General features: G+C 33.4%; 1 protein-coding gene across 14 annotated transcripts in view; it reads left to right on the forward strand.

Annotated features, from left to right (window-relative positions):
- The window catches only part of TFEC (transcription factor EC), a 631163-nt gene that overhangs the window by 613025 nt on the left and 4712 nt on the right, over positions 1–13426 (forward strand). For all 14 annotated transcript variants that reach the window (XM_085006038.1, XM_085006034.1, XM_085006036.1 and 11 more), the window contains 4 exons: positions 671–785; positions 3576–3632; positions 7431–7506; positions 13156–13303. In XM_085006038.1, coding sequence (XP_084862164.1) covers positions 671–785; positions 3576–3632; positions 7431–7506; positions 13156–13303 — 396 coding nt within the window. The remainder of the gene's footprint in view (positions 1–670; positions 786–3575; positions 3633–7430; positions 7507–13155; positions 13304–13426) is intronic.

Consider the following 13426-nt stretch of genomic DNA (forward strand, 5'->3'; position numbering starts at 1 on the left):
CAGAAAAAGTGTCCGTAATAAGCTCTTTAAGAATTGCAGTGTTGCTATAATTAGATATACCCTATATCCACTAGAGGCAAAAGCAGTTTTAGACTACTTTTGGTTACCAGCTAGGATATTTATAATGATCTAGAACATTAAGTGTACAATGAGAAAAAGTATGCCTTCCAGGAAGGAAAGAAAGCTTCTCACATAATTAACAGTGTAAAACACTTCTTGACTGTGAGCTGCTGGTAGCACTGATAGTGTTAAGAAGACTTCCAAAATGTTCAACCATTATACTTAATTTATGTTAGGCAATGAACTTTAAAGCTTTGTTAATATGTATATTGATTTTTGTCTAGAATGATATTTTAATCTTATTCAATTATAACCAAGTAATGTGCTAGATGAAACTTCTATAACCTTGTAAACATTGATCAAAATTTTTCTTCATGAGTAAACTAATTTTTCCTTTTGCTTAAATACAAATAGCCTTTTTTCAACATATTTTATCCACAACCATCCTATAATGATTTTACCATGTTAATATATACTCACTTTTGTTTAAAATTGGAATGCTATTCATTACAAATTATTATTAGTAAAGTAACAAATTTAAAATATACAACTAAATATATCATTATCCACTGAATATTTTATTGATCTCTTCTTCCTTTTTCCTCTAAAGCTATCTGGAAGTATTTTGGATGTATATAGTGGTGAGCAGGGAATTTCACCTGTTAACATGGGCCTTACAAGTGCTTCTTGTCCAAGTAGTCTACCAATGAAAAGAGAAATTACAGGTAATGTTGTTTTTATGGATTTATCCCTTTAAAAAATAAACTACATAAGACATGAGTGACATATATTTCCAAGCTAAATAGAATTTTTAAAATATTATCAAAATAGTTTAAAATAGGAAACTATGTCTAGTCACTTGTAATGGGATATGATAATGGGAGAAAATAGAATGTATATATATTTGTGTAACTGGGTCACCATGCTGTGCAGTAGAAAAAGATTGTATTGGGGAAATAACAATTAAAGAATAATGCTTTTAAAAAATTAAAATAGGAAACATTTAGTGAGTAAATACCTTTTTTTTTCCTCCGTGACAACCAAGGAACACATTAATATAACTTGCAGTTCACCTGAATTAATTATTTTAGGAATTGGGCAAATATACATATAATCTCTATTTTTTTTTAGTAATAACTTACATTTATTGAATGCTAACTTTAGGTCAGTTTTACATATATTGGGCTTTATATAGATTATTTAGTCATGTGAGATGGGTACACTTCTACTGAAGGTGAAGAGGTTAAGTAAATTGTTTATTGACTAAGTTCTTCACTTAACAGTTTCATTTTGATATTGGATAGTTATAATTTATCACCATGGTTTCAAAATCACAGATTAATAGATTATGGAAAATTAGATTTTCCTTTTTTTAGCTTGTTTAATGTATTTGATAGATTCACATTTAACTTTCTTAAGTGAGTAAAAAACCCTCACTTTTCAATAGTAAATTTCAAAATTTCCAGAACTCAAAGGAATTATAAGGGCACCATCAATTTCCTCCAATATGTAGATGAGGGAATCAAGAGTCAGAGGAGTTATTTTCCCAACGTTATACAGATGATTAGGGGCAGAAATAGATAAATATAAAGGTTGCCTGACTTATAAGTCCAGTGTTAGTTTCTCCATAAGAATAAAATAGAATTCAATTGAAATTTCTGTAGCAAGTTTTTAGTTTGGAGCTCAAACACTGATGTTTAAATATTTTTATATGGTTAATATCAGTATTTTAAAGAAATGCAATATGGTCCATTCTTGGAATCTACCCAATAACTCAAAAATATCTATTCATTCAAGTTTTTTAGAATAAAATCAATGAATACAGTCTTAAATAAACAAATTTAAACATATTTCTATATTTCAATTTTAAAAACTGGAATAAATCAAAGAGCACTGTATTAATTATATATTTCTGTGTAACAAATTATCCCAAACTTAACAGCTTGAAATAATAAAAATTTATTATCTGATACAATCCCTATGGTTCAAAAATCTAGGGGTGGCTTATAAAATTGGTTCTGGCTCAGAGTTTCCCATAAGGTTGAAGTCAAGATGTTGGTTAGAGATACAGCCAATTGCCACTTGATGGAGTGGAGGATGTGCTCTCAAGGAGGTTCACTCATAGGTCTTGCAAGTCAGTGCTGATTGTTGGCAAGTGGCCTTGTTTCTTTACCATGTAGACTTTTCCGTAAGGCTGCTGAAGTATCCTCATGGCATGACAATTCATGATGGCACCAAAATGGAAACTTAAAATGTCTCTTATGAACTGACCTAGTCTTGGAAGCTACACTAATAATTTCCACAATTATTCTATTGGTTTCTACTCAGTGTGGAAAGGAGCTACAAAAGGTATGAATATGAGTGAGAATCATTGTTGGCCAAGTTGTAGGCTGACTCTCACAAATGCTCACAACTACATAGCACACAAAGTGCTGTTTACTGCAAGTATGGAGCTGTTCAATAGGAATATCTAAGAAATGTAGTTAGTCTCAATTCTTGGGATATAGAAATAATAATTATTTATTTAAAATGTAAATTATAAACATTTAGATTGGAATAATTTTGAATAAACTTAAAATTCTGAGAAAAAAATGATTAAGCAGTTTAATATTAGTTACGCCTTTACCTCTTTTAAACAGCACAATGATTACCAGGTAAGTATTATATTATACCAGTTTTATAGATGAGAAGCCTGAGACACAGAGAACTAAGGTAATGGACCACAACGCTGTTAAATGAAGGGCCAGAATACAAATCCAGGTTTTACTACTCAAAGCGCATAGGTTTTGCTACTGCCTCTTACTAGATTATTCTATTCCAAGTTTCAAAATATTTGCAAAAGAAAAAATGTATTATATAATTTGGAAAAAGTAATATTTTATTTTCACCTAGTATTTCTTTTTTCTATTATAGCTGATTTACAGTGTTCTGTCAATTTTCTACTGCACAGTGAGGTGACCCAGTCACACATACATGTATACATTCTTTTTTCTCACATTATCATGCTCCATCACAAGTGACCAGACAGTTCCCAGGGATATACAGCAGGATCCCATTGCTTATCCATTCCAAATGCAATAGTTTGCATCTATTAACTGCAAATTCCCAGTCCCTCCCACTCCCTCTCCTTTTCTCTGGGCAACAACAAGTTTGTTCTCCATGTCCATGATTTTCTTCTCTGTGGAAAAGTTCATTTGCGCCATATATCAGATTCCAGATATAAGTCATATCATATGGTATTTGTCTTTCTCTTTCTGACTTACTCCACTTAGTATGAGAATCTCTAATTCCATCCATGTTTCTGCAATGGCATTATTTTGTTCTTTTTTATGGCTGAGTAGTATTCCATTGTGTATATTTACCACATATTCTTATTCCAATCATCTGTTGATGGACATTTAGGTTGTTTCCATGTCTTGGCTATTGTATTTTCACCTAGTATTTCTGAATTATGTTGACTGGAAGGATTGTAAGGTAGAAATAAATTCTGTTTCAATTATCTTCCTTTTGATCAGAAACTGATACTCGAGCTTTGGCAAAAGAAAGACAAAAAAAGGACAACCACAATCTCAGTGAGTATATTTTCCTTTTTTCTAAACAAAATTAAATAATGCAAAAAGAAAACAGCGTTAAAATGTGTGATATTTGATTGATATTCTGTAAATATTTTGAGGTCTTATCATCAAAATTTATTGTACATGCTTACTAGTAGAGCTATTTTGGGAAATTTAAACAATGTTAACTCTCAGAAAAGCTATACATTTTTATGAAGTGAAACATCTCAAGTTCTCACCCTGATTATTCTCTCCCTCTTTAAAAAGACCACATGTGATGGAGATGAGTGCCTCAGATTACGTTTGAACTCTGTAGTGACTCATTGACTCCAAGGTTTAAAAGATAAAAGTGCCTTTAGAAAATGTACACCATTTAAATAGCAAGAAATATAACTCTTGGTTCTTCTCTTTCTGTGTTATTCTGCTCCTCTCTTCCTAATGATGAGTTATCTATAAGTATTGCTTGTGTTGTACTTCTGAATTCCATGGCTGTTATTGCAAAAAAAAAAGAGGCCTATGCTGCTTTAAAGGGTATCAGTTTGATTCCTATAATGGGTCACAAGAAATGGATAAATGCAGTCAAAGGAAGTTGTTTAGGGGCAAGGTGAGCTTTAGAAACTTTGTCATATCTCAAGTGCTTAACTGTCTCACGCAAGCTTGACTAATTAACTGCATGTGAAGCCTTTTTGTTCAGAGAGCCAAATCAAAAAATGAGAAAAGAATATAATAGAATAAACATAAAAACTTTAGGAGTTCCCCCTGTGGTGCAATGGATTAAGAATCCAACTGCAGCATCCCAGGTCACTGTGGAGATTCTGGTTTGATCCCTGGCCCAGTGCAGTGGGTTAAAAGATCTGGCATTGCTGCACCAGCAATGTGGGTTAAAGCTTCAGCCTGGATTCAGTCCCTGGCCCGAGAACTTCCATATGCCACAGGTGTAGGCATAAAACAAACAAACAAATGAACAACACCCTTTAAACCTCTAAAACAATCCAGGAATTTCCCTACATGTGGTTAGTTGAAATTGATTCTACATGTACTTGTGAAACCTACATGTATCTGCTTATAAAGCACCAACCCAGTCACAGAGTAGGCTGACTATATGACTGAGGAGAGGGCTGACATGTGGTTATAACAGTCCTCAGGGTAGTCATGGAGAGGGAAATGATTTGATCCTGATCACTTAATGGCAGGGCAAATAAGTGTTGGTCCAGTTTATGAGACAAGTAGATCCTGAGTAGGCTGAGCTAGTTGTTGGTGAGAGGAATTAATATGTCAGGGAACTACAATCTTCTCTCTTAGTATTAAACCTGCTAGTTATTACCTTCCTTGCTCCTTTCTTCTTTCCTCTATGTTCGCACTTTAAAAAACAGGTCATTTTATGTAAAGTATAATAGGTGCCTGGTACATCCATTATCAAATTGTTTCCTAATATGGATTTCATTACTAAGTGATCTTACTTTTTGGAGATATCAATGTTATGCAAAAGTAAATATCACATTTTAAGTATGAATCCAGGACAACCTCTGACATGTGAAAATCATGGCTAGAGGACAAATAAAGTCCCTCTTAACCAGGTGTCTAAACACTTAAAAGTTATAACTCAAGCTAGTAAAGCAAATTAAGTATACTCCATTCTTCCTAAAGATTGGAAGGCCAGGTGTGAAATTAAAATTCTCAGATCCTAGGAATTCTGAGTGCGAATGTCAGGGTGGGGCAATGCCAGCCCTTAGTCAGCATCCACCTCACTTCTCTCTCTACCCTCCTATTTGGTCCTGTGCTGAAAGTGACCTCAAACGTGAGTGGGGACCAACTCCTCATCTTTTCTGTTCAAGTTCCATACATATCTCTGCCCCTTGCACAAATCTTGGGCCTAGGGTGAGTGTAAGCTCCCTGGTATCATGATCCTTCCTCAGGAGAATGCACCTGGGAAGCAGCCTGCACAAGCTCTAGAAGTGGATTCAAGGCATTTGGGAAGGTATTCCTGGTGCAGTTTAGAAGGGGAGTCCCTTTGCCCTGTGTCTGCCTAGCTCTGTGAGGATGGGTATGGTAAGAAATGGCAAAGAGGGGGTTGTCTTAAGTATGGGGTCTGGGAGAGAGGCACTTCTTGCCTGAATCTAAGGACAGTGATGAGTGAATATATCAAAAACTTGGTGGAGAATGAAATCACATACAGCATAAAATTATTTAGTAATGTCTTAAAACCTGACTCCTTTACAAACAACCTAGTTCTGGATATGAAAACATTGAGGAATCAAACTTCTCATAATTAGCCATTAAAAATTTTACTGAGCACAATCTAAGAAGAGTAGAGTTGGAATTTCTGATATTTTACATAAGGTTCATTTAAATAATAGATTTTGAAGAAACATTATAAGACTAAACTAGTCTCCTTTTTTTGAGAGAAAACTGTGAACCTCCTTCATAGCTGCTCTTTATCTTATATTTAGAAGTCTATTTTATAATATAGGAGTGAGTGTGTATGAATTATTAATAAATGTTCACTGTAAAATATAAAATTATTTCTGTCCGCTTCATTTATGTTCTTTTCATTTGCATGTGTATGTGTGTGTTGTCAGTTTCTTGAATCACATACAAAGGAAAAATAGGATTGGTAAAGAGGAAAAGTAAACTCTCCCAAGAATCAATTATATCAATTTCAGAAGATTCCTAATGTATTATTTCCGAAGGTCAAATTCATTCATGGTAAATTGCTTTGTAGAGTAGGTTCACCAAGACAATTGATATTCTTTCATGACTTTCCTTGTTTTCATAGCAGATCTTATTTTTAAAGTATGTATTGTGTAATATTTTTAACATGTAGTGTTCTTCTTGTTCATGACCTTTTAGTCCCTTCATTTCCCTAAGAAGCTTTAGTAATGTTATCTACTGAAAAAATATACATAAGTTGTGGTTCTTGATACAGTGAATATGGAGCAGATTATAAGACTACAAGACTACTCTATATGTTCTCTATAAGGATGCTCTTAGATAAGGGTCAATCTAAGAAACTCTACTTATTTGTATATTTGATATTTGTCGAACATTTACAGGATGCACAAAATTTCCATAAGCAATGAACGCATGAAAATGCAAACAGAAAAAACAGTCTCTGAATAAAAATCTATATCAGTAGTTCTCCTACATAAGTAGCATGAGCACCATCATCTGGGAAATTTTTAGATATGCAAATTCTTGTGTCCCAACCCAGACCTACTAAAATTAGGATCTCTAGGTGGAGGGTACAAATTTATTTTAACAGTCCCTCCAGTTGTGTCTGATGCATACCAAATTTAAGAATCACCACTCTATATATTATTGAAAGTTGTTGAATTAGAAAACTGTATTTGTAGTCCAATCAATATGCATTTGTTTAGCACCGCTTACATGCTAAGCTCTACGGGGCTACAAAATGAAGTAAGAAATAGTCCCTGCCCTCAAACAGGTTATAGTCTACATGGGCATACTCATCTACTATGTGCCAAACTTTCTATTGCCTTTCAGTGGAGTATATGAGAGGAGAGAGTATATACACATTTCAGTATGAGTAAGTACTATAGAATTTCAAAGAATGATAAAAATGTTTTTAAGGGAAAGTGTTTTAAAATCATTGTGAATAATAGAATCATGATTCTAATATTGTTATTTTTATTTTTAGAATAAAATATATTTGAATTTTTATTATTGAGAAGCACTCTTTAAACTAAACGGAAAAATTTTTGCTCATTTTTAAAAAGCTTATTAAGAAAGTTTGCAAATGACCAAAAGTGGATTGTGCCTTAATGAAAATAATCAATAATATTTCTTTTTTAATAGTTGAAAGAAGAAGAAGATATAATATTAATTACCGAATCAAGGAGCTTGGCACTCTTATTCCAAAGTCTAATGATCCGTGAGTTCAACAACCATTTCCCTAAATAATGTTAGGGTTTCAATACCCCCAAAATAGGTGGGAGGGAAGAGGAAGCGGGGAGAACCAATGACTATGAAACTAAGCAGCTTATGATAAAAATAAGGCTACTGCTGGTCTCATTTTAAAATATCTACTCAAGGCAGATCATTATTAAGCATCAAGTTTGTTACTACACTTGTCTTTTTGACCTATGGGAAATAAGTAAATTACTTCTTCTCGGTACCTAGCAGATCTTTCTATACAGCGCCAATATTTCAAATTTTTAGTGGTAGGATCAAATATGCCTACTACATGGTACTGACTGATATACTCAATTTGTGATTATAATAATTCTTCCAATTTAAGGTTTATGTGTACATAAAAGTGTGATTGTTTCCAAAATTCAGGAGCTATGCATGAAAAAAAAAAAAAGGAATTGTAAAAGCATGCTGATTGATGCCAAGCAATAATTGGTTATTATAATTAAATTTTCATCTGGGTTTTGGTGTCATATAGACACAAAGTTTGAAATTGTACATTTCAAGAAATAATTGATTAATTAAAGTATCAGTTTAGCATGTTGAGCGTTTCTCTAAAACCATGAAAACAGAGTTCCTGTTTTGGCTCAGCATGTTAAGAACCCAACATGGTGTCCATGAGGATGTGGGTTCAATTCCTGGCCTCACCCAGTGGGTTAAGGATCCAACATTGCTGCAAGCTATGGCATAGTTTGCAGATGTGTCTTGGGTCTAGTGTTGCTGTGGCTGTGGCATTGGCCAGCAGCTGCTAGTCTGATTTGACCCCTAGTCCCGGAACTTTCATATGCCACAGGTTCGGACCTAAAAAGACCAAAAAAAACCAAAACAAACAAACAAACAAAAAAACCAAAAAAAAAACCGTGAAAATATCATAGCACTAATAACTGGAAAAATGTTTTGCTCAAACTGAGAACTGGACTATCCAAATACTGACAATTATGCATTATTCAGAAATGATGATGTTTGATAAAGTGATATTAGTGAAATTTTATTTTTTTGTGTGTCTTTTTAGGGCTGCACCTGCGGCATATGGAAGTTCCCAGGCTTGGGTTGAATCAGAGCTGTAGACACCAGCCTACACCACAGCCACAGCAATGCCAGATCTGAGCCGTGTCCGCAGTCTACACACAGCTCATGGCAATGCTGGATCCTTAACCCACTGAGCGAGGCCAGGGATCAAACCCTCAACCTCATGGTTCCTAGTTGGATTCGTTTCCACTGCGCCATGACAGGAACTCCATATTTGCGAAATTTGAAAGTTCCCTTTTCCTAAATCCAAATGTGCTAATTCACTTGGGCAATATAATCACTTGTGGTAGAAGGGAATAACATATTTATTCTCATGGACATACCACATAGTGAAGGCATCTTGAGTAGGATGACAGAAAGAGCACTGAAGAACTCAATCTTGATGTGGATTCTACCAAATAATTTTTCAAATCTTTTGAAGTCTCTAAGTATGCGACTCTTTCTATTAGCAGAAGAAAACATCCATTTTCCAGATAGGACTTTTTTTTTAACACTTAAAGTATAAATGCACATTTATTCAGCAAACATTTGAAAGGCCAAGGACTTTTTATTTGAATATATGTTTCAATTTTTCATTCTTACATAAACTGAACAAAAATGTATAGTCTATTTTAATTTCTTGAAGATAAAACAAAAACCTAAGTGCCTGCAATCTAAGTGTAGATGCATTTTTTAAAATGTTTTCACCATAATTTGTTACATCATATTTTTTACTAACCTATCTTGATATTTTTCTTGAGTTTTTCCAAAGGTCTTAAAATACTTTTCCTAAAAAGTAGCTACTTTTATAAATGTTCTTTCTTCCTTTGCATTCATATTTCATTAGTTAACACACATATAATTTAACTATACTGTCGCTATAATTAATACAATAAGCAATCACTTAATAGCTTGTCAATAAGCCCCTGCCGCCACATGGATAATAGAAGTACCTGGATGTCTCTGAAGATAGCCTAGCGGCCTCTATTATCTATTTTTTTCTGACAACAGTCAGTGAGTGTCACAAATGGGATTAAGAACATAAATTAATCCTGAAAGTGATTAGATAAAGATCAGTTAAGAGAGCTTCTCTTGTAACCGGTGGAACTAGCCCACCATGCCAGGGCCAGGTTATATGTAGAAAACACATGAGGTGATAAGATTGGACTCTGAAGCCTGACTGAACATCTTAAATGCCACCATGCCTGTAAAGTACTAATTACATGGTTAGGTTTTTGTAAAAATAAAATCAAATAATAAAAATTATAAAGATTGTGTGAGAAAATTACTACTCTACATTTTTATAGAAGCTTTAGTTTAGTTAGTCCTTTCTAGTTCTAATTCATTGTCTAGAACAGAGATGGTAAACTTTTCCTCTAAAGGGCCAGATAGTAAATATTTCAAGCTTTGTGAGCTAGGCTTTGTTGCAATTATTCACTCTGCCATTGTAGCATGAGAGCAGGCAATACATATATGAATGAACATGACTGCACACAATGAAACTTTACTGACAAAAACAGGCTGCAGGCTATAGTTTGTCTACACCTGATCTAGAATATGGAAAATCAGTTTATCTCAGAAACACATCAGAAAGGGACATTGAGAAAACTGTATTGTGAACATTCTTAATTGGCTTTCTCTTCTTTGTGGATCTCAGAAAGGGGAATTATTGTTTTAATTGTGTTGTGTTGCATGTAAGCACTGAAAATATCAGAGCATTACATATTATCTGTAAGGAGGATAGTAATACTTCGGGAAAACTTTGTTGCAGTTTTATGTACAAAGAGTGTACTGGTTCACAATAGAAAACACATTTCTTACTGCAGATGCATTTGAAAAAGTGAGAAAGCCACATATTTGATAGCACTGAACTGAGAGAGGAGATCTAGGATTCATCTTCTAACACCAATACTCTTGGGTGAATAGCAAGAACTCTGAAGCTTTGGTTGTAAAAAGGCTCTCAGGACCTTTCCAGTTCATGACTAGAATAAACTCAAGGGTTGGCTTAGAAAATGAAAGCTCATATCTGAAGGCATTTTAAATTCTGCAAAGTTGTCATTTTTGTGTACCAAAAACATCCAGAAATTTACTTCTTTGCTAGGTAAAATAGTATGATTAGAAGGAAATAAAATAGTAAACAACCACAGTTGAAATATATAGATTGAGAAAATAAAATGAAAAACAAACTACCAGGGAATGACAATCTCTTAACCATTAGTGAAAAATAAAACCAAACAAAAGTAACAAATACAAAGTGAAGTCTTTTTTTCTGATGTGTGGTAATGATCTATTTTATATGTGCTTTTTATTGATCATATTTACAAAAAATTATAATTGTAAATATAAAAAATGCCAACAGAGCATAAATTATTCTATTGGTGGCTATCAATTTTTTTCTACTTTTTAATGTATAAAATTGATTACAGTTGGTTTTCTTCTACAATCAGAATTTTCTTCTGCTTTTGTGTAAGAATGGCAGTTGAGGAAGTAAATGAGACCAAACAAAACCTTCTAAATCAGAAGTTATAAAATGTTGATCAAAGCAAGAGGAATCAGACCTGTCATGGTGGTTTTCTTTCTTTTTTAATGCTTTTACCTGGATGTGCACTCTTAAGATGATAACAGATTATGCATTTCCCAAAGGTTAACCTGGCAGGACTCTTGCTCCAACTTAACATTTTTCAGTTACCTGCTTTACCTTTCTATACATTCAAGTTTTTAACTCCCCCAGGGCCTTAAGGTCTTCAAAGAAAATTATTTTGTAAAAAATGAAAAGCGACTATCAACATTCACTCCTCAGGCATGTCTTTGTATGTGTTCGTGCTTATAAAATACTCTCATATATGTTTTTTAATGCCTCGTTGTTTGAATTATCTTGGAAGTGAGACAAACATCTACTTAATAAATTTGGAAAACTTGAAATATTTTAAGAAGAAAACTGCATTTATTAAAATGACTTTAAAATAGACTAAACTTTTAAAATTTCAGTGACATGACATCAAGTAGATATTACAGGAAAATATGTGGTTTCCACCACCACCTTGAAGGTTTATTTTAGACCTGATAAACAGTATCTTAAACTTCACAGCTGACTAATGTTAATCATTTCATCCTGTACCTTCTTTTCTCTTCATGAAAAGAAATGAAACAAAATTAGAACCATAAGCCTCCTGCTGCTGCTTAGAGTTTTAATTCAGGAGTTTACTACACTTTTCATCCACAGATACTTTCTTGATTTAATGACAGTAGTAGGCTTTTTTTCCCCTTATCTATCCCACCTCTAGATAAACCACTCTGAGTGAAATGAACTCAACAGCTGTTATGGTCCAAACAACTGACAAAGCATTTTCAACCTTGAGACAGACACTGACATGGTTTGGTGTATTTTAGTTGAAGGTGGCTTATCCCAGCATTTTCACCCAATAAACATTTTCACCTGTGGTAGAAACATGCATCTTCCTTTAATTTGTTAAAGCTAATAGAATTGTCATTGAACCTGAACTTCCAATTAGGCATATGCCAGTCAGATTTTTCATAATCTGTATTTTCCAATCTCTGAGCAGTTTAGAAATACATGTTAAGTTCCATGTATTCCATGTAGATCACATGAACTAAAAATACATGCAGTGTAATGTCTTTTTAAAATTTCCCTACGAGCTTACTTTCTGTTGTATTGAAAGAAACCTCATGACTCTAAATTGAAAATTCATCCAAAATTTTCCCAGCAGCTCTGATTAACTTCTAGTTTGGCCTCATTCTCCGTACACATTGTCTCCATACATATGTACATGTCCAATAGTATTAAATATACTGGTGCATGTTTTTAGACATTAAAATCAGTAGCCTGATCTATAATTCCAGATATATCATTTCTCATGTCTAAAAATACGTTTTAATAAAATATTTTTTCTGTGTTACAGCCTGAAGATTATCAGCAATGTTTAATTGTATTTAATTATCATAAACATATTTAAAAATAGGTATCCAGCTTTTTAAAAACAATGTTGATGCTTTCTGTGCAGAAAAACTTGCCTAATGATTCTAGAACATTTTGCTCTATTGCATAAATTGATGTTGCCAAACTCTGATTTGTTTCAAAATCACTCAGGATCACCATTCAGGAAGGACCTTATTTTTTTTTTCTTAGAAGCATAAAAGCAACCTTATTAGAAAGTAGGTTAAAAGATTGGTATATTTGAAATGATCTTTAAAAATTTAGGCTTAAGTCCTCAGTAATGTACATTTCCTAGTTCATTAATGCAGAAATACCACACATAGATTTTAATCTTGGAGTTAATAATAAAAGCAATTTTCACTAAAAATATAAAAACTGTAATGGTAGAATCATGATATTGCATTTAGCTCTCCCACAAAAAGTCACTTTATTACTTTCTTTTGACACTTATTTTCATTCTGGGATTAATTTTACTATATAAGGGCTTCTTAACTATTCTATTAAAATTTCTATTCAGAAGCAATAATATCTAAGAGTGAATAATAGTCATGTAAATCATTATTTCATATTAATGTAAAAGATTTTGTAAGTTCTTATGAATTCTGCTGACATGCACAATTGTGAAAAGGTTATCTCTCCGTTCTACAGTGATATGCGCTGGAACAAAGGAACCATTCTAAAAGCATCAGTGGAGTACATCAAGTGGCTACAAAAAGAACAACAGAGAGCTCGAGAATTAGAACACAGGCAGAAGAAATTAGAGCAGGCTAACAGGCGGCTTCTACTCCGGATTCAGGTTTTTATAAGAACATTGCCATGAACCATGTAGCTTAGCCTATGACTTACCCAGCATCGGTTTTATTCATTGGTCTCATTTATTTTTTGTTACTAACAATTATTTTTCCTTCCTAAGGGTAAT

Source organism: Sus scrofa, chromosome 18 (genome assembly GCF_054392235.1).
Source record: "Sus scrofa isolate SSC_HxYL_T2T_F1_AM1 chromosome 18, Sscrofa_HxYL_maternal_Yorkshire_Landrace_v2.0, whole genome shotgun sequence".
In the NCBI taxonomy this organism is placed as follows: Eukaryota; Metazoa; Chordata; class Mammalia; order Artiodactyla; family Suidae; genus Sus; species Sus scrofa.